The following is a 19,362-nucleotide window of genomic DNA, read 5'->3' on the forward strand; positions in this document are numbered from 1 at the left end:
GGCTCCTCCCCGGCTCCTCCCCGGCTCCTCCCCTACATCCCGGTCTCGCCCCGTGGGGCGGAAGGCGGCGTTTGCCCGGGCGGCGATGGCAGCGTTGGGGCCCGGCGGGGTGAGGGCGAGGCGGGGACTGGGCGGTTCGGGAGGGAACGGGGCCGCGGGGGGACGGGGACAGCCGCGGGGGTGTTCTTTGCAGGTTACACATCCCTCCGGCTCATCCCTTGCGGGGGCGCATCCCTCCTGCTCTTTTACAGACTGGTGAAGAGCGGCTGGAAAGCTGCCTGGAGGAGAACCTGGGGGTGTTGGTTGACAGCGACTGAACATGAGCCAGCAGTGTGCCCAGGGGGCCAAGAAGGCCAATGGCATCTTGGCTTGTATCAGAAATGGCGTGACCAGCAGGGCCAGGGAGGTTATTCTCCCCCGGTACTCGGCACTGCTGAGACCGCACCTCAAATCCTGTGTTCAGTTCTGGGCCCTTTGCTACAAGAAGGGTGTTGAGACTCTGGAGAGTGTCCAGAGAAGAGCAACAAAGCTGATGAGGGAGCTGGAGAACAAGTCTTATGAGGAGCGGCTGAGACAGCTGGGGGTGTTTAGCCTTCAGAAGGCTGAGGGGAGACCTTATTGCTCCCTACAATTACCTGAAAGGAGGTTGTAGAGAGGAGGGAGCTGGGCTCTTCTGCCAAGTGACAGGGGACAGGACAACGGCAGGGACACCTCCCACCAGACCAGGGCATGGGGCAGCCACTCTGGGAAACCTGTGCCAGTGCCTCACCACCCTCGTGGTGGAGAAATTCCTCCTTATGTCTAGTCTAAACCTGCCCCTCTCCAGTTTATATCCGTTCCCCGTCATCCTATCACCACAAACCTTTGTAAACAGTCCCTCCCCAGCTTTCCTGTAGCCCCTTCAGGTACTGGAAGGTTGCTGTAAGGTCTCCTCAGAGCCTTCTCTTCTCCAGGCTGAACAAGCCCAGCTCTCTCAACCTGTCATCGTATGGGAGGTGCTCCAGCCTTCTGATCATCTTTGTAGCCCTTCTCTGGACCCATTCCAACATGTCCATATCCTTCTTATGTTGAGGATTCCAGAACTGGACACAGTACTCCAGATGAGATCTCACAAGACATGAACAGAGGGGCAGAATCGCCTCCCTCGACCTGCTGGCCACGCTTCTTTGGATGCAGCCAAAAGAGAAACTGGAAACTAATCGACTGAAGCTGCTGCCTCTGTGGTGGGGTTGAGGACTTTCATGCCGATGGGACAGATGAGGAATCACCACTGCCTGCTGGCAGGTGATTTCCTCTGTTGCAAGGAATAAATGGTACAGAAATGAATTTGCTTTTCAGTTGTTTCACAGAATGTAACAAAATCAAGAGGTACAATAGAACACAGACGTACTAATGCTGCTTAAAACCTTGTTTGGTTTTTTTACTTTTTAGGGTTTTTTTACATTTTAGTTGTTTAAAATATCAACTATCCTAAACATTTAATAATTAGTGCCACAAGACTGTAGGAAAGAAAGAGCTCTGACCCTTACCAACATTTTCCCTCCCTTTCGGTGCACCTGCATGGTGTCACCTGCTGGATGCTGGTCTCTCCATGCAAATAGCACTCGCTGTCTGTCTTCAGCATGGCCAAAATCCAGGTGAGAGATCTGATGGCTAATCCGGCAAACCATCCTCGCACAAGATGTCTCATTTGTTTGGGAAAACCAAACTAAGTGAAACTTACTCACTAGAGCCCGTAGCAGCATATGGAGTTGGAAGGGTTTTGGGGCAGGTAATGTTGCTGCCAAGGAACAACGTTCTGTTGTTTCAAAGGGGAGTAGTGCTGGGCCCTAACCCAGGGGCAGGAAGGTTCATGTCCAGCTAATCCTGGCTGCTAGAAGCTTATTTTTAGTTGAGAATTAGCTGAGGTTCAGCGTGAGCAGCGTGAGGGAGTGGAGAACGGTTCACAGTGCCTCTGTCAGGGAACAGCTTCAAATGATATGGGAAAGAAACAAGTGGTAAGTTTGTGGATCCTTCAGTAGTCTTGCAGCCTTTTTTATTTCTGATAGCAGCTGAGGTTTTGGAGTGTGGGGAATGCTTATTCCTGTATGCTATTTCACTATAATTATCTTACACAAAATCTGAAAGTGAACTGCATTCCTTTATCTAGATGAGAGGAAGTGCAAGAGCTCAGTTTCAGACCGTTAACAGGAGATATTTATTTTAATACATTAGGTTAGATTTCAGTTGTGTTTGACCTGCTGGTAAATATTTTCAAAATTATATGAAAATAATAGTTTTATCATATTTTTCATAAATAAGCTTATTTCCTTTTTATTGCTTTTACTTAAAATTGTTCTGAAATTACAACTTCATCAATAGAAAACACTCATCTCACGCTATGTACTGTGCAAATATGTTGAACGCAGGAATTATTGCAGTATTTTGATATTGAAGGACTGATAAACCTTCCAAGGTAAGCAGGACCTTACTTGAAAGGTGAAATTTATTCAAGTGAAGTTGAAATGCAGGCTGTGCTTCGCACACGGCTGTGAGGTCCCTGTCCCTAATGCAGTACCCATCAGAACTCTGGCAAAAGCATATTCTTGCTCTGTGGTGCGTAGCACTTTATGTAACATCTCCATCAGGAGTCTCTTACTAGTTAAGAGGTATATGAAGCAAAACATACATAGCATGTTTTGATCAGATCTGGAAACGGCTGCTTTCTGTGAAGTGGTTTAACCGGTACTCAGAAGAGAGGTGGTTTCACCCTGGCAGAAGTTGACTTTTGTTCCTGTCTTGTCTTTCAGTGCCCACCTCGTGCTCTTCCTCCAGTGCCAAGGTAAGATGAGTTCATTCCATGGAGTTGACTGTGGTTCTGTACTGCAATGTTCTTAAAAGTAATGAAATTAGGAGGAATGAGTTTAATAAACATCTGAGTAATCATAATGGCTTTGAGAATCTTTGCTTTTCTTGCTGATTTGTTGTCCCAGAACCTCTTGCAAGAAACACAAAGCATTTTAAAGTTTTTCAGAGGCCAAGAAATTTACATTATCTCAGTTGTAATACTCTGAGAGAGAAACCCTTCTAAAAGTTTCAGACAAACAGCTACTTCAGTTTTATTAACATCTACCTCAGTTTTATGATATTCCTCTTTGCAGTCTCTTCTCCCTTCCCTCTCTGTTTCCTCTTCCTTAGTGATTTGAACCACAGATCCTTCAGAACTGAAATTTCTGAAATTAGACTAGATACTCTTGAATAGAGGTATTCCGGTTTCACATAATGTAGAGCAAAATTTGGGTTTTTTTACTGAGCAGTGTGTAAGAAAAGACAATTAGAGAGTTTTTATGATGTGATATTTCAGAATTCCTTCAAAATACCTAAAACCAAATGCAACATTAATGTCTGATGACATAACAGTAGAGTGGGTTTAGTAATGTATGCACTTAGGTGTTTCATAACTTTTGTTGGTTTGTTACATATCAGGCAGTAAGATGAGTTTTAATTAGCCAGGTGATTAAAGCTTTTAATCTGATCCACAGCTAGCCAATCAAGGAACTGTGCATAGTCACTAACTATGTTGAATCTTGTGTTGAATCTTGACAGTTGCTTCGTACCTTTAACCCTGTTGTACACAACTGCTCATAAAGAGTACTCGGAGTGAGGATAACGAAATTAATCACAAAAGCAGCAGTCTGAATTTCACTGTTGTGAACTGTAATTGATTCAAAACTTTCTTCTCATCTTTGTTCCTTTGACACTGCTCTTCAACACCTTCTCTTCTTAAACGTGAAGTGGAAACCAAGGTGAGTTATTCCAGCATTAAAGACGGTTATAAACACTGATAATTCCTTTTGGTGTCGCTTCATTGTCTCTTCACGGACAGGGCCTTATGAATTTCCTAAATGCAGGCTGATCATTTAAACTGCATGGTACCTGCACTGCTATTACTAGAACTGTCTGTTGTTTTAATTTGTTCTCATTACTGTTTGCTATTTCCGTATCAAATCAAGGTAACGGGAACGTTGCTGCTGTGCTTTAAACAAGAAGTTTATTCTTTGGACAATTGCACAGAGTATTTGTTTTTCACTTAACACACACGCATGTGTATATTTAGCCTCTGTTGCACATAAGACAGATTTGCTATAGTGTTTTTCTGCCATCTTCTGTATTCCTCCTGCTTGTGAGAATTGGTGAATTGTCCTCTTAACTGTAAAAGATGGCAGATGTCTTCACTCGTAAGAAGGAATCCCTTTCTGAACTAGCATAGACTGGCTGCTGAAAAAGGGAAATGCAGGTTTCTCCGTGCTGTGCACCTGTACTTCTGTTTTATGTTCTGCAGATGAAATTCCACTCAGTCGTCCCAAAAAAAGGAAGCCTAAAGGAAAGACCCCATTAGGTAAGGTACCTGCCAAGACTGGAAATTGTGTTTGTAATCCTGGTTGACACCTGCACTGTAGCCAAGCTCCTGACAGATACAGGCCTTTCAGTCTTGAACTCTGTTTTTCTAATAGTGTTCTCAGCTAATTTGTTTGTACTGAATGACTGCAATCTTTTTCCGAAAGTGGTGTCATTTTAGAACAAGTCTGTAATGCTAACAAGTAACTTGTTCCATCCTCTGCTCTTTCTCCCAAGACCCATTCCTGATACTGCTAACACAGCATGTCTTGATACTGGACATTGTTATGTTGAGTGTGTTAAGTGCTTGAATTTTTTAATTAACTAAGATAAAACTTATTTAACAAATTAATTCCATTTCAATCATTGACCAAGTAAAGTCACAACTTAATCATTCCATTACCATCAAACTGTTAGAAGCCTAAAATATGAATGACACCAGAGCTTTGTGTTTTTATGAGTGGATCTGCAGAACGAACAGCATTTTAAGCAAGATTACAAGTCAGTTCTGTTTTGATAAAGCATGATGTGTTGATAGCATCTGGTGGATTTCTGCAAACCAGTTGACTGACTGTATAACACTTCAATGAGTAAACCTCCTTTATTTGCTTAAAAGAATGTGCAGTTGAGGGCTCACTGAAAGACCTTTAAATGCAACAAGTAGAGCTCTTGCTAGCAGGATTTTCCAAAGATCAAGTGTTGTGTACTGATGTTTTCAGTGACCTGAATGACAGCAGAAAGCACATCTTGGCTATAGCCATTACTTTGCTGGACAATTTTGCATTTTAGCATAGAAAACCTTTCTAAAAGGTGAGAAAACCTGTGCTTGAAGTGAAAACAAAGATAGATTCAGTTATCATAAAAACTGCACTACTTGTAAGAGCTACAAAAAGGCAGATTTGTTGTGAAATGGAGAAGTAAATTTGACTTTCTATTTCTAATCATGCAAATAAATGCTACTGCTGCTAAAATAGTTGATGAATTCTTGTTAATATCTCACAGGAATGTAGTTCCTCCAAAGCAAAGTAATTCATTTATCAGGCTGGAGTGTTGTTCAGTGTTGTTTTATTCTGCTTCTCTTTTATTTTTGCAGTGTTTTTTTAGCATTTAAATTTCCCTTTGATATCATGCTATTTTGCCTTAGCATTTATGTATGTGAACTTGTCACAAACTGCTAATTTTTCTTGTCCCTTGCATTATAATCTTTGCATGTAGAAAGGAAAAACATAGAGGTATAGTTCTTTCCTGTGGTAGATTCTTTTTAGTCAGTAGTGTGCCCAAACAGGAATTGTTCTGCCTCTTAGATACTTACATTTCCTTACGGGTATGAAGATGTCAGGGTGAAATGAGGGCTGTTAATTATCACCTTATATATTCTTCCTTATCTTATTTGTTTCCCAGCTGGTTTATTTTCTAGCCAGTATGTTTTCATCTCAGTTGTAAGCTGGGCAAATATGGTCTACACAATGTAGGAAATGGCCTGTTTCTCAGTGGCTCTGAATTAAGGTGGCTGGATCTTTTCATCTGGTTTTCAGATGGCATCGTACAAGCAGCTGTTCGTCGGCAGTCTGAAAGCAGTGAGCCCCTAACTCCTGAACCTCATGATGTACATCCTCAGAGGAAGCGCAAGAAAAAGAAAATACCTATCGGTATGTGAAGTAATTATAGATTGAAAGAGCAGTGAATAAAACTTGGTAACACAGACATATGATTGGTCAACTTGTATTTTGGCTTAAAACATTTAAAATAATTTGCTTTTGTACTTAATCCAGCTGAAAGTAATCTCTGAGTGAATTGTAGCTTAAGAGTTTGTTTCTGATTTCAGATTCTATAGGGTACAAACCCTCATGCAAATAATTGCAATACAGTTTTGGAAGCAATAAAATAGCTCCTTTATATCATTCAAAGCTCAGAAGAGCATCACTGTTTTGCTACCATGTTTATATAACTATTCAAGTGAATATACCTGCATTTTTACGAGAGCTGTGAAACTTTCACATGATGTATTTTAAATCACCAGATTCTGAGACTTCTTTTACCCAGCAAAATGTTGCAGCCTTATTTCAGAATGGAAATGGCATGGATGTCCCTGAAGCTGAAGAAACAGTGATCCGCAAACAGAGAAAAAGGACAAAGTGAGGCCAAACTAGTAATTTTGAATAAGTAATAATTTTGAATAACTGTGACAGTGGATGTGGCTGAGTAGCATTGTACATTGTCGTATTACAACGATGTAAAATCTTGAAGCCCATGATACCATTCAGCCTGTGCAGTATCTATGCAGTTCTTTCCTGGGTTAAGATCCAGCTTTCTTCACTTGTTTGTTTTACGCGTAGCTGGACGCATTACATTTCTGAACACTTTTACAAGAGCCTAACATTTCAGTCACACGCATGAGAAAATTGGAATGGATAACTGCTTCCTTTTATTCTTCCTATCTTTTTTTTAATTTTTTGAGAAACTTAACTGCTTTCTTTTTACTAGCTTTTTCTCCAACAACTATGCCTTTAAATCATTTTAGTTGCCTTTCCACTGAAAGCATCCACTTTCTTGGCCTTGTATTTAGTTTGTATATTTTTTTCTAATTATTAATCTGTTGATACTTATTTCTTCCCACCTTATTGTTTTGACAAAAGAAGGAATTTAAATAGAGAAATAAATCCTAAAATCAAGGATTAGCTTTATGGTTTTAGTTAATTAACTCCATGAGAACTTTAGTTGTTAAAATCATAAATGGTAATATTATACAGGTTAGTAGCCTGATCAGTTCTTATCAGTCAGGTTAGGTATGTTAAATGTTCATAGGAGTCTTCAGCTTTTACGTTCTACTTCCTGTTGTTTCCCTGCACCATTTTATGTTCTGTGCTGATAGGAAACTTCGGCCAGCCGAAACACACGGTTCCAATGAGCTGGAAGTGGAGGAGGAAGACATCATTGAAGATGAGCACAGAAAGAGCCCAGATCAGCAGCCTGTGTTTGCTGCTCCCACTGGAATTAGCCAGCCTGTTGGCAAAGTGTTTGTTGAAAAAAATCGTAAGTACGTTTTGCGGTTTAAGTAATTCAAGGACATTCTTGCAACTAAAGGGAGTATTATTGTATTTAAAATCCAAATACTGCACTACTGGGAAGAATTAAAGTTTTTCAGCCCAAAAATTGTTTGGAAATAAATATGCATTGTAATTTTTCTACAATGAATGTTAGTGTTGCTGTGCTGGCATGTTTCGTTGAATTTTTTAATTCTGTGATGTGAGTGAAAAAGGCTATTTGTTAGTGCTCAGCTGAGCTGATTCGACCTAATACTGCCACCCTACCTTGAGAAGAAAGTATCATTTACTGTATTGCAAAAAATCTTTCAAGTGGAAGTTGTTTGGGTGGGATTTTTTTTGGCACCAGGGAACACTGAGTGTTACCGAAAGTGCTTTTTTACATTGTTGAGTCTGTAGCCTAACCCACCAGGGTGCCTCACACTGACAGAGGCCTCCTGGTATGAATGGAAGCTGGCAAAGGGCAGGAAGTGGGGAGAAAAAAATGCCTGATGGAACTCATGGTGCTTATAACTTTCTAGCACTAGTAGGCATTAATGTAGAAATGATAGTTTGTAACAGTCCTGTCTAAATACTAATTTCCTCCTCCTTTCAGGGCGTTTTCAGGCAGCTGACCGTGCAGAATTGATTAAAACGACTGAAAATATCAATGTACTTATGGATGTGAAGGCTTCATGGACTACTAGAGATGTCGCCCTCTCAGTGCACCGAAGTTTCAGGTGAAAGATAAATGTTTTGATGTAAATAAGTTGGAATCATGGTTGTTTTTTTTCTCCCTGACAGTAGCACCTTTTCTTTATCTTCATGTGTCCATTTCTTTTAGATAGTCCTAATGAATGGTGGTTTGGGGTGCAACAGTTATAAAGCTTCTTAGTCCTCTAGCTTTTGATATTTGTTGTCAATAATATCTGTTTCTAATGCAGACATCACATGTGAGATGCAACTTAGAAAAAAAATACCTAAGGAAGTCATATTGCAAATATTCGGACAAAATCCGAATAGCATGAGATTGTTCTGATAACAAAAATACTGGAGACCTACAGAAAAAATATGTTACAAAATGAGATTCAACTATCAGCTATACTGTGGCCAGAATGAAAATACATGAATTCAAATAATTCTCAAAGAAAAATCCTGTGTCGTGAAAAAGAGGGAGGAGTGAAATTGGACTGGGACATAAACTTGCACACAATAGCAGAAAAAAGTTTTTTTGTTAACATGTGGTCACTTTATGATACAGAATGGGAAGATGACAACCATTTTTTTCTCTGGTATATTTTATCTGGAAGCCTGTGCTTCTTTCTCAGTGTTTTCTTAGCAAGAAAGATAATGAAAAGACTCACTCAAGCACAAGTTAAGAGCATCGTGTACGTGTAAGGGGCAGTGGTCTTAGGATGCCACAGCCAAAATAGGAGAGCGTGGCAAGTGAAAGTATTTGATTATGGTAGCATTAATTAAATGAAGTAGTGATGGAATCAGGCAAAACATCTCTCGTTTCTTTGTTGAGTGCTCAGGTGCTGGCGCAGTTTGTCAAGGGAGGAAGTCCCTTGATTAGAAGTCCTGTTAGATTAAAACTAGATCAGAGAAAGCACCAAGAAACAATCTGTGAAAGGCTGAGATCTTACCACAGTGGCAGGGTTGAACAGATAGATTTATAGGCCTTTTCTATCTGGAGCTCTTTGCTAAAACAAGGTGTTAAACTTATCTAATGTTCTTTCCTCCATTCAGGGTGATCGGACTCTTTGCCCATGGCTTCCTTGCTGGGTATGCTGTATGGAACATCATTGTGATCTACATTTTGGCAGGAAATCAACTTTCCATGGTTTCTAACCTGCTCCAACAGTATAAGACACTAGCATACCCAGCTCAAAGTTTGTTCTATTTGTTGTTGTCTATCAGTACAGTCTCAGCCTTTGACAGGTAAAATATGTTTGTATTTGAAAGGTGTACATAATTTATGTGCAGTATGTTTCTTTCTCTCTGGCACATTTTGATCTATTATTGATGATTTAATATGATATATTTAAGAGAATGATCTTACGCATAGCTGGCTGTACAGATAAAGGGTGTACTTGTGCAGTCAGATCCTTGCTACTCATTTCGGTCCATTGCCTGCAGCCTTGCTTCAGTTTGTGTGATCATGAGGTGAACCAGATGGGAGAGCTGACCTTGGTTTTTTTTTTTGGAGGGCGAGAGGGGTGGTGGAGACAACTAATGCTTCTATCAGGTTACTTTCCCTGTGAATCCATTCTCCAGTCAGGTTTGCAACATGGCTGTGTAAACAGCTTTCCTATATTAGCCGGGGTTTCTGATTACAGCTTAAGAGTGGGAATGAAAGGAAAAGAGGAACAAAAAAGACCATAAACAGAAAAGATTCGTAGACGTTTCTTTTAGTAATAGATAGTGTTCACGGGAGCATGGTAAGCTGGGGAGAAGTCTGTTCTGTGGAAGAAATTATGACTTTTTTTTCATTGAGTGTTGGCAGGGAGAAGGCCCAAGTTATTCTTAATTGACCTGGTAGTAGTGTAAGGTATGTGAGCAGTAATATTAGCATAACTCTGTTGGTGGTATGGACACTTAATGAATGGTAACGATTAGAGGGGGGACAGATCTGTCCACATTCTCTCAGTTCCAGAAATTGTCACCTTTGTGATGAGTATATTGTGTATTAAGGCACTGTAGAAGAGGGAGAAAAAGCTATCTTGCAAAAAGTAAAAGAACAATGGAATACTATTAGAGGAGCAATATTATTGTCTTCTTAAGCTGTGTTAATGACTCTTGTTTTTATGATCAGGATTGATTTGGCGAAAGCATCAGTTGCACTGAGGGGCTTTCTTACCCTAGACCCAGCAGCAGTAGCCTCTTTCTGTAAGTATTCTGGAGTGGATAGGTAGTTGTCCAGAAGAGACAGTAAATGGAGAAATCCTACGTACTGTTTTCAGCGAAATCTTCCTTCCTGGTTATTTTCAGGTTTAGAATAAGTGACTTTCTAAGTAGTTGAAACCAGCATTCAAAGGCTGTTAACACTTTGCTACTTATTTTTTAAAGCATTTGCAATAATAGCATTAGTGGGGCCATTAGTGAATTAATTCTTCACCTGCTTCTGAATACAGAACACAGACCTAGCGAAAAACAGAATCACAAGATGCCACCTATGATGTAGCTGATTGGTTGCAAGAGTACAAAAACCGGATTTTGATGGGTCAGGGGAATGTTGAAGAAGAGAGAATAAATTAAAGGAGACCATCATTGGAAGCAGGGGAGTGAAAGGAAGGAAAAGCTAGTGGTAATTATCATGTCATGATGAGACATCGTTTTGGGGCTTATATCTGACATTACTAATTCTATTTCTTCCAGTGTACTTTGCTGCTCTTATTTTATCCTTAAGCCAGCAGATGACATGTGACAGAATTAATCTCTACACACCACCTTCAGAAAATGGCAGCATCTGGTAGGAAACTAAGAAATCACTTCTGTAAATTATGACATAGCCCACTTAGGAACCTTAGTCAAACTGGTGGATTGAAAAGGTTATACAGCCTACATATGAAAGTGTTATTGAAGGGTTTCATTACTAAACCTACTTTTGTCTGATCTCGTCCTGAATCTTTCTTTGATAATTTAACTGAAAAATGAGAACTCAAGCATGGGTTCGGTTATGTTGGTCATAAATCCATTCTGCCTCAAACAAGAGCCTGTTGGAATGATACTGAAAATGTCATCTAGTAGGAACCTTAAGAATCTCTTTTGCTGCAAAAATGGTACCCTACTGGGGTAACACTTTTGTGTTTGAGGGCAGAACATTTTGTAGAGATTCAGCGCTGCTTTTGAAGGAGATAGCCTGCTCTGTCCCAGGAATGAATGTCATCATATTGCAAAGAAGTGTTGTGTCTGTCACACGATGCATGGGCTTCGGGCTTAGAAGGCACAGCTGGACTTAAATATGAGGCATTGTTTCATGCTAGGAGATCCCATGCAAAACTGTTACTTCCTGAAGTAGATACTTAAAAGACTTCAACTCTAGTGGCGTGAGGTTTGAAAATAGACCAGGAGAAGTAGAACAGAAGCATTTACATGACAGTTTGCTGGTTGGGGCAATTAGGTACTTTTTCTTCAGGGCTTCTGTGAATGTTTGTTGACTTATTTATTGAAAAGCTTAGATACCAATAACAAACCTGCAACCTGCTGCTGTTAAGACAGTGAGAAAACTGTCAGCTAACATCAATCATAACCTTCTTAAAGCTGTACCACAGCACCTGTAAACAAGTCCTTGCACTGGCTTCCAGACAGACTTTACTGATATGCTGTTCAGTTATCTTGCTGATGGATGAGGTTTGCTAAAATATAAGACTGACTGATGACATTGTGTGGTGTCTTTCACCACAGTAGAATCTGACCATGTGTTTTGATCTTTATTTTCTGTCTCTTGGCCAAGAAAAGAATTCACTGTTGAAATCTCCAAGTGGATGTTCTGTATGAGATAATGGGGTTTCTTAGCTGAGTCATTGTCTTTGGTAGTCACTGTCTTTATGAGGCCTTTGCAACACAAGACTGTCAGGATGGCACAAGTAGTTCTGTTTTCCCATGGGGCTTAGCAAGCTTGTTTTTGTGGTACTCCTATTATTGTAATTATTCTTGTTGTGGTACAATTATTATTGTAACCTGTATGTACCGGTGAACCCCTGCCTGACTGGTTAATGTGCTTTTCCCAGGATGGCAGGTACAGAAGAAGAAATTGTTCAGCCATGGATTGTGGTGAATCTGGTAGTGTCTATTCTAGTTGGGGCAAGTTGGATCTTCCTGTCTTACCGACCAGAGCTAGACCACAGTGAAGGTAGGAAACATCAATAGGCAAAATGTTATTTGTTCAGGCTTTTATCTGTTGTGCTCTGCGTTTGGTGTTCAAGACTAGTCCTGAGAAAATTTTAGGCTGAGGAAAAACAATCATCTCCTAGCAACTTTCCAAAGCAAGTCCTTCTTAGGATGCTGATGTTTGTGTTTAGTCTTGTAAAGAAAAAGCAGCAATTTAAATAGGAAAGAAATGCCTCATTTGACCTGACCTGAATTTTGAAACATGAGAAAGTGTGTTTCCTTGCCTTCATTGAAGGGAAAAATAACTTTTACTTTAACAGCATTTTGAATATTTGGTATGTGTTTATTCTGTTTGTGTTTTAGAAAATTCCCTAATGTTATTAATGTTCCTTTTGCAAATGCTGAATGCCTTTTGAGTTCAGTACTATTTTCAGTAGAACATTGCAGTAGTTTGGGGAACTCCCAATCTTTGAAAAGTCAGATTTCATAACAGGACTTCATATGAGGGCTGCTTGCATTGGTCCAGGCTGGAGGAGGGGGCAAGCAAATCATCCACTTTTCCTAGAAGAGGCTTTGATAGAGACTAGGCTTTCTTCTTTTTGTTTTTCCAACTGGCATCCAAAAGGTATACCATAACCCAGCTTTCCTGAAGTGGATGCAGCCTGTGACTTGATGCTATGCTGTACATAGAATCATTACATTTCAACTTAGAAGTCAACAGGTATCCAAAGAGCATGATGAGTCAAAGCACAGTTTTGTGTTTGGGAGGCTGAAACAGATTCAACAGACTTCTTCAGGTGACTTTGGGATTTTAATATACAGATTTCTGTATTTCAGCTGGCTCCAGTTACTCTGCTTATTTTCAATAACTCAGTAAGTTAAAAAAAAAAACATCCTAGGTGTCAGACTTCACAATCTTTGAAAGTAAAATTTATAATAGATGTTTAAATTGCATTTAAAAGCCATTTTAAAATAATAATGACTTATTCAAGGAAGCCAGTAGCAGGATTTAACTTGGGTTTTGATGAGCTTTTTTGATATTTACATGTGCCTACTAAGATGAGAAAACCTGCTTCAGAAATTTCAAGAGAGAAATTCTGTTAGGACTTATCCCAAGTAGTAGAGAAAGCGTAGTCTACTAACAATCAGGTAGCAAAAACATGTGAATCACGAACTTGAGTGGATAAATCACATTGTTGTATGTACGGATTGTGTCACTTTTTACCACATTGACAAGTTGTTGGCTAACACAGCCTGGTCCATATGGTCAATGTGCTGTTAGTAAGACTTAAAGTATACCTAGGTTGAGGATGCAGTATAGATACATAAGGGAACCAGATACAAGAAGCAGCACGGAGCTCCTCAAGGGCTACCTCATCAGCTGCTTAGTGTGCCTAGCCGCCGAATTTCTCTGCAAACAGCTCTTCACTGCTGACCTAAGGCTGTCTCCCGTGCCTGAGCTGCCGTGGTGACAGCTAGCTGCGAGCCATATCATTCATGATTCTTTTTATGCCAGGTTCTAGCATTGCTAACTTACACTGTGATGCACAGAGCAGATATATCCATAAATAAATGGGTACCTAAACAGAAATCTTCCTTCTTGAGTCTCACACCCTCAAATCCCTCCATCTGCTTTCAGATTTCTGTTTCAGTGTCCAGGTTGAATGCAGGATGATATTGCCTATGATCAACTGCTAACATCATCCCTAATTCTGTAATTTTGGGGGGTAACACTAGTTTTCTCAAGACAGTGGTGGCCCTTGATATTGCCAAGTTGTTGGTATTATGATTGGGAGGAAAAGCTTGGGGAAACACCAGAGCACTTTTCCAGAATAATGAAATCATGTTCAGGTGGAACTTTTAAAAGAAAACATAATTCTTTTCTTTGTCTTTTAGAACTGATGTTTCATGCTGAAATCGAGGAATTTCCCCCGGGAGATATCATACCCAGAGTCCAGCCATAGTGTGGAACAAGCATCTGCAAATATTGTAGCTGTCACTGATGGCTCAACGTGTTTTGTATTATAGCCATGTATTATAATTTTCTTAAAGAAAAGCATGTATTTTTATATTTTGTATATATTTGATTTTGATCTTTTTATGTATGCTGCAATTTCCAAATGTTATTGAAAACTTTTATAACTTCCCTTTTTATTTTACCAAGTAGATTAGTGCATAATTCAAGGTGGTTTTATAAACATTGCTACCTGTCTAGCCAAAGAAACTAGATGGATGCAGAAGATCAGGTATTTGGTGCTTTTTTGACTGTTGTACCACAGCCTGCTTTTGTTACTGATGCTGATAGGAGTTGACTTACCTAATTTGGCTAAATACTCTAGAGATTAAAACTAATCTTATGAAGAAAGTAGTCTAAGGAAGATTATAACAAAACAGAGGAAACGTAAACATGGTAAAGTTGGCAAGCATGAAATAATCTGGGTTTAGTTGTTATAATAAGTATTTGCTAGAATGAGGAATTAGATTATCAGGAATATTTTTGATAATTCCTTAAAAGAGGACACTTTATTTTTCTTCATTTAGTTCTCTTGACAAAGATTTTTATGAAAACAAGTTCTTTCAAGTTGATGTAGACACAAGAAAGAGAAGTTTTAATGTTGCAACAGTTTGGTCAGCTAGTGAATACCTAAATAAATCTTTTTAATCAAGCAGGGTGGGTGTGGGTTGCCAACAGGATATATGTATGTCCTGTAGTTTCTGAACAGTCAGGATTCATAACTATTACAAAGCCATTCACAGGAATAGCGTTCCAATTTCTCCTTATCTTGTGTAGCAGGAGTAATAGTGTTATTCACTGCTCTTTGTGAAGAAAGTTGGATTTCACAGATATTAAAAACGTTCCTACTTCTACCTATTTGGAGGACAAATAATTTCCCCAAAAACGATGTTTATTGTTTTATGTTGGGATGGAATGGCAAATTTCATCCTAAAATTATGAAAAAATGCTGACTAAAGCAAAACAGCAGCCCCACAGCAATCCGCCTTCTAGGCAGTGTGTAGCAGTGATAAAGGCAGTTAGTGGGTTTTGATGATGAAGGCCAACATTCTTTTTCTTTATATTAAAGTGGCAAAATGAAACCATTACAGATGTGAATAGTACAGACATCTTGCAGGATGAAACAGTCTCCCTGGCAGGCATAGACAGGAGCTAGTTTGAAATCCATTTCTCAAGAAAGTATCACCTAAAGCCCCAAAACTATTTGTGTTTGTTATTTAATATGAATTGATTTTGCATTGTTTTATTTAATGTGTGTGTCTTAAACGTCATTGTAAAGGTTCTGCAGTTGTCAGAGTTCCTTGGAGAATTACTGTACTTCCTAGTAGTGAAGATAAGGCTTCAAGGGGGATGTTAAAGAGCCAGTCACTTTCTATGCTGTTACCCAAGTTGCTTTAAACCAAGGATGGGAACATTAACAACTAGGGCTGCTGCTGCCCTACTGAGGACTTGAGTTGTGTTAGCTGGCAATTTCAGTAATTCGGTGTTCATGACATTTTTTAAATGTTATGATAATCTTGCAGGGGGAGGGAGACTTTTACTAAAATTAGCGTACCTTCCACAGTTGTTCACTTTTTTCTGGGTCATTCACTTCGTTGTGGGAAGGAGCTTGTTAACCTTTTCTGTAAATTGTTATTGTTCTTGTATGGCTTCTTTGCAGAACTGTAGAGCTAAATTATAGCTGGCACTCCATTGTACATCAAAATGGAGAAATTCAGGGTTCTGTTCCCTTCAGTGTTACACTGGAGGTTCTTGTCATAATTTGGCTGTAGGAGACGGTGGATGAGGCGCTGGAGCAAGTTGCTACCACGCTTTCTCCAGATGTGGTTTGATTTATAGAACTGTTGTACTCATGAAGATGACATTAATAGTGGCTTGTCTTTGCTGTTTGACATTTCTGTCATCTTGCCATGGTAAGAAGTATAATTTTGCCCATCAAGCATGGAGCCCAGACACAACAGTGCTAAGACATCAAATCAGTACAGAAAAAAAAGGAATAACATTATTTCTAGGATTTGGCCTTCCAAGTATCCCTTGGACAAAGTGATGCTAGCCAAAAGCCAAATTCATTGTGGAATACAGTAGTTTGTTTAGATGGCTGAGCAGGAATTAAGTTAATGGACTTAATAGGATCAATAGTTCAAACCAGACTTGCCTTTCCAGTTCATATTTTTGGGATAATTGAGGTATACGCATACTTGAATTAATGGAGTTGGAAGTTTGCCATTTTAAATCACACTTAATAAACAATATGATGGCTTATTAGCTATTCTATGAAGTACTTTTCATTCCATTAAGCCTCATAATGGAATATAAGTTTAACTGAGCTTTTCTGTTTAGTTACTTGTAAAGTTTTAGAATGAATTTACAAAATAGATGTTTAATTACAGAACACGCAATATCTGTAGAAGCCTTAACTGAAATGCCTTTGTGCATTTCCATTGTTTTTAATGCAGTATTCTTGTGTTAATGAAAAAATTACTAAGATGTTAGTGCCAATGTCTTGGTTTTACATACATGAAACAATTAAACGACTGCTCTAAACTAGTTAGAAACTATTGTACTACTTTGTCCTGTTTCTAAATGATTAGTCTATTTAATATATAGAGGCCTTCAACACATGACTGTGGGAAAACATTTTTTCTTTATTTGTGGTGGTGGAGTAAATAATGGCTTTCTCTCCTATCGGATTCCTGCTGCTGTACTGGGGTTTGCACAATCAGAAATAGTACTGTCAGCTCCTGAAAGCTAGCAAGTAAAGTGTATTTAATCAGTTAATGGGGTTTGTTTAGCCTAAAAAGACGACTATAAAGTGGGGAATCTGATTGCTGCCTTTAACCACTTAATGGGTCGCTACAAAGAAGATGAAAGAGTCTTTTCAAGCTATGTACCTTGACAGTGGGTATTTGGCTGTGGGATCTCCATCCCTGGAGCTGCTCTGGATGTGGGTGGACAGTGTCCCACGCAGCCTGAGCAGCAGTTGGACCAAACTGGCCTCTGGAGTCCCTTCCAAGTTAAATTGTTCTTATTTTGTTTCTTAAAAGGCAGAAATTTAAGATTTGGTTAAACTCCAGCTGATTTTTCTTTTAAATGCTACTCTCTCAGCTTTCTTAAGGTGAAACCCAGTGGCGTTACTTTGACAAGTGTCTTTTCAAGGTGTTTTTGGTATTGCTGAGATAAACTTCAGGAGGGCTGTGGTCAGGTCAGAATTACCTGCCTGTTTGCAGCAGAATTAGTTTAACTGACTGAAGGCTTTGGGAGAATCGAGGAAATCATTGGATACGTGTTTATTTGCCGTACCTTTCTTTCCCTTTTTCCTCTTAGTGGTGTGGAAGGAAAGTTGTAGAGAGGAGGGTGCTGGCCTCTTCTCCCAAGTGACAGGGGACAGGACAAGGGGCAATGGCCTCAAGTTGCACCAGGAGAGGTTCAGACTGGATATCAGGAAAAATATTTTCACCAAAAGGGTCATTGGGCACTGGCAGAGGCTGCCCAGGGAGGTGGTGGAGTCACCATCCCTTTAGGTATTTAAAAGATGGGTAGACAAGGTGCCTGAGGACATAGTTTAGTGGCAGACAGGAATGGTTGGACTTGATGATCCAAGAGGTCTTTTGCAACCTAGTGATTCTATGATTCTAAGGTGCTGTTGTACCTTCCATGCAGCTGTGCTTGAAGCCAGTGTGTAAGCCCACAGGCACTCCAAGAGTTTCTTTTCTCCCTGGGAGTTATGGATGTTCTGTTCCTCCCTGGGGCTGTGCGCAGAGGGCAGGGAGGAGAAATCCACTGGCTGCTGCTGCCCAGACAAGTGCTTTTGTGGATATTTATTCCCTGACCCTAATTGTGGGGTACAAGCTGTGTGCCACTGTCCCCTCCCAGCCCATGTATTTCCCAAGCAAACTCGCCACTTTGCATCCTGCTCCAGGCAGCTGAGCAGGGCAATAAGCTGCCATGGCTGGGCACAATCTGTCTCTCCTCTTTCTGGGTGTCCTCATGGGCTGGTGTGCCTGTGGAAGAGAAGCAAGGAGGGAAGCTGCCTGCTTCATAGACGAACTTCCATTCCTGCCTCAGCTGAGGATGAAAAGACTTCTTTCTTAATGGGAACAGGGCTGGATTCCTTTGCCTCTTCCGTCCTTCTTCGTTCAGTGGTGGCAGCCAACGCTTGCCTATTGAGCAACTCCAATCGAAATGGGAAACCCAGTCAAAAAGAAAAGATCCCACGTGTTCTTCCACATGAACAAAACTTTGCTTCAATTCGGTATTATAAATGTATGTAATCTTTTCTTCAAATTTAGAACAGAGAACTCACTTGCTAAGGCAGTTCTCTGCACTGATTTCCTGTACTGTATTCTATAAATTGGAAGAGCACATGGCTTCTCAGATTAACAGATAATGACAGAGACAAGAGGAGAAAAAAAAAGTATCTTCTTGTGGATACATTTCCACACCCACTGATAGATGTAGTAATTAACCTACACAATGAAAACCAAACTATTTAATGCGCTCTTGGGGAAACAAACAAACAAAACCACTAACAAACGTCACACCAAAAACCACAAAAAAAAACCCTGAAAAAAACCACTAAACATATTAACTGAAAACCTCTTTTGAAAAAAAAGAAAGGGGGGAAAAATAGCATAGCCAGCAGAAGATTTTGTAATTGTTAAAACAAGTCATATGATAAAAGAAGAAATATCTGAAACAGTAAAACATTCTTCCATTTTAAATGCCTGTGATGCTGCTATTCAAGTAGAATACACTGTAAGTCATGACTTTCCTATTCAGCAAATTGCCCAAAATGTTTATTTTTACAAGCCTAGCAGAGGAAAAAGAAAAGTTGTCCAGAAATCCTGACTGGAAGTCAAAAGACAAGCAATGTAGTAAGGCTCTGAAGAAATGTGCCACGCTACCAACATCTGAGTCAATGATTAACAAGTACGCAATTTAAGGAAAAACAAGTTAGTTTGAGGAAATGTAGTGATGTTGTACAGAAAAAACATGGTGAACATGATGAATTGCATCAAATTATCCACAATTTATTACTGGAAATTGTGACACCCCAAAATGTCAAGTGAATTCAGAATGTCTTTCCAAAGAAAAAGGAGGGGGGCAAAGAAAAAT

General features: G+C 39.7%; 1 protein-coding gene across 3 annotated transcripts; it reads left to right on the forward strand.

Annotated features, from left to right (window-relative positions):
- Nucleotides 1–85: 85 nt before the first annotated feature.
- Nucleotides 86–16,771, forward strand: TMEM237 (transmembrane protein 237). 3 transcript variants are annotated; one of them, XM_054070069.1, is made up of 13 exons: nt 86–109; nt 2,790–2,821; nt 3,775–3,785; nt 4,322–4,378; nt 5,913–6,026; nt 6,398–6,512; nt 7,250–7,410; nt 8,017–8,140; nt 9,150–9,341; nt 10,216–10,289; nt 10,779–10,872; nt 12,134–12,255; nt 14,130–16,771. In XM_054070069.1, exons 1-13 carry the CDS (start codon nt 86–88, stop codon nt 14,195–14,197), a joined length of 1,188 nt encoding a protein of 395 aa, XP_053926044.1. In that variant the 3' UTR covers nt 14,198–16,771. The 3 variants fall into 3 exon arrangements, with proteins under 3 accessions (XP_053926044.1, XP_053926046.1, XP_053926045.1); XM_054070071.1 differs by lacking the exon at nt 86–109 and adding an exon at nt 1,013–1,313; XM_054070070.1 differs by lacking the exon at nt 86–109 and adding an exon at nt 1,965–1,997.
- The last annotated feature ends 2,591 nt before the right edge of the window (nt 16,772–19,362 follow it).

This window comes from Cuculus canorus, chromosome 6, assembly GCF_017976375.1.
Source record: "Cuculus canorus isolate bCucCan1 chromosome 6, bCucCan1.pri, whole genome shotgun sequence".
NCBI lineage: Eukaryota > Metazoa > Chordata > Aves > Cuculiformes > Cuculidae > Cuculus > Cuculus canorus.

What these genes read in the sequence shown, in the direction of transcription:
- TMEM237 (XM_054070069.1), top strand. Translation starts at nt 86, where the DNA reads ATGGCAGCGTTGGGGCCCGGCGGG. An exon ending in TCAGTGCACCGAAGTTTCAG is followed by an intron (nt 8,141 to 9,149) that starts GTGAAAGATAAA and finishes TCCTCCATTCAG; the next exon opens with GGTGATCGGACTCTTTGCCC. An exon ending in AGAGCTAGACCACAGTGAAG is followed by an intron (nt 12,256 to 14,129) that starts GTAGGAAACATC and finishes TTTGTCTTTTAG; the next exon opens with AACTGATGTTTCATGCTGAA.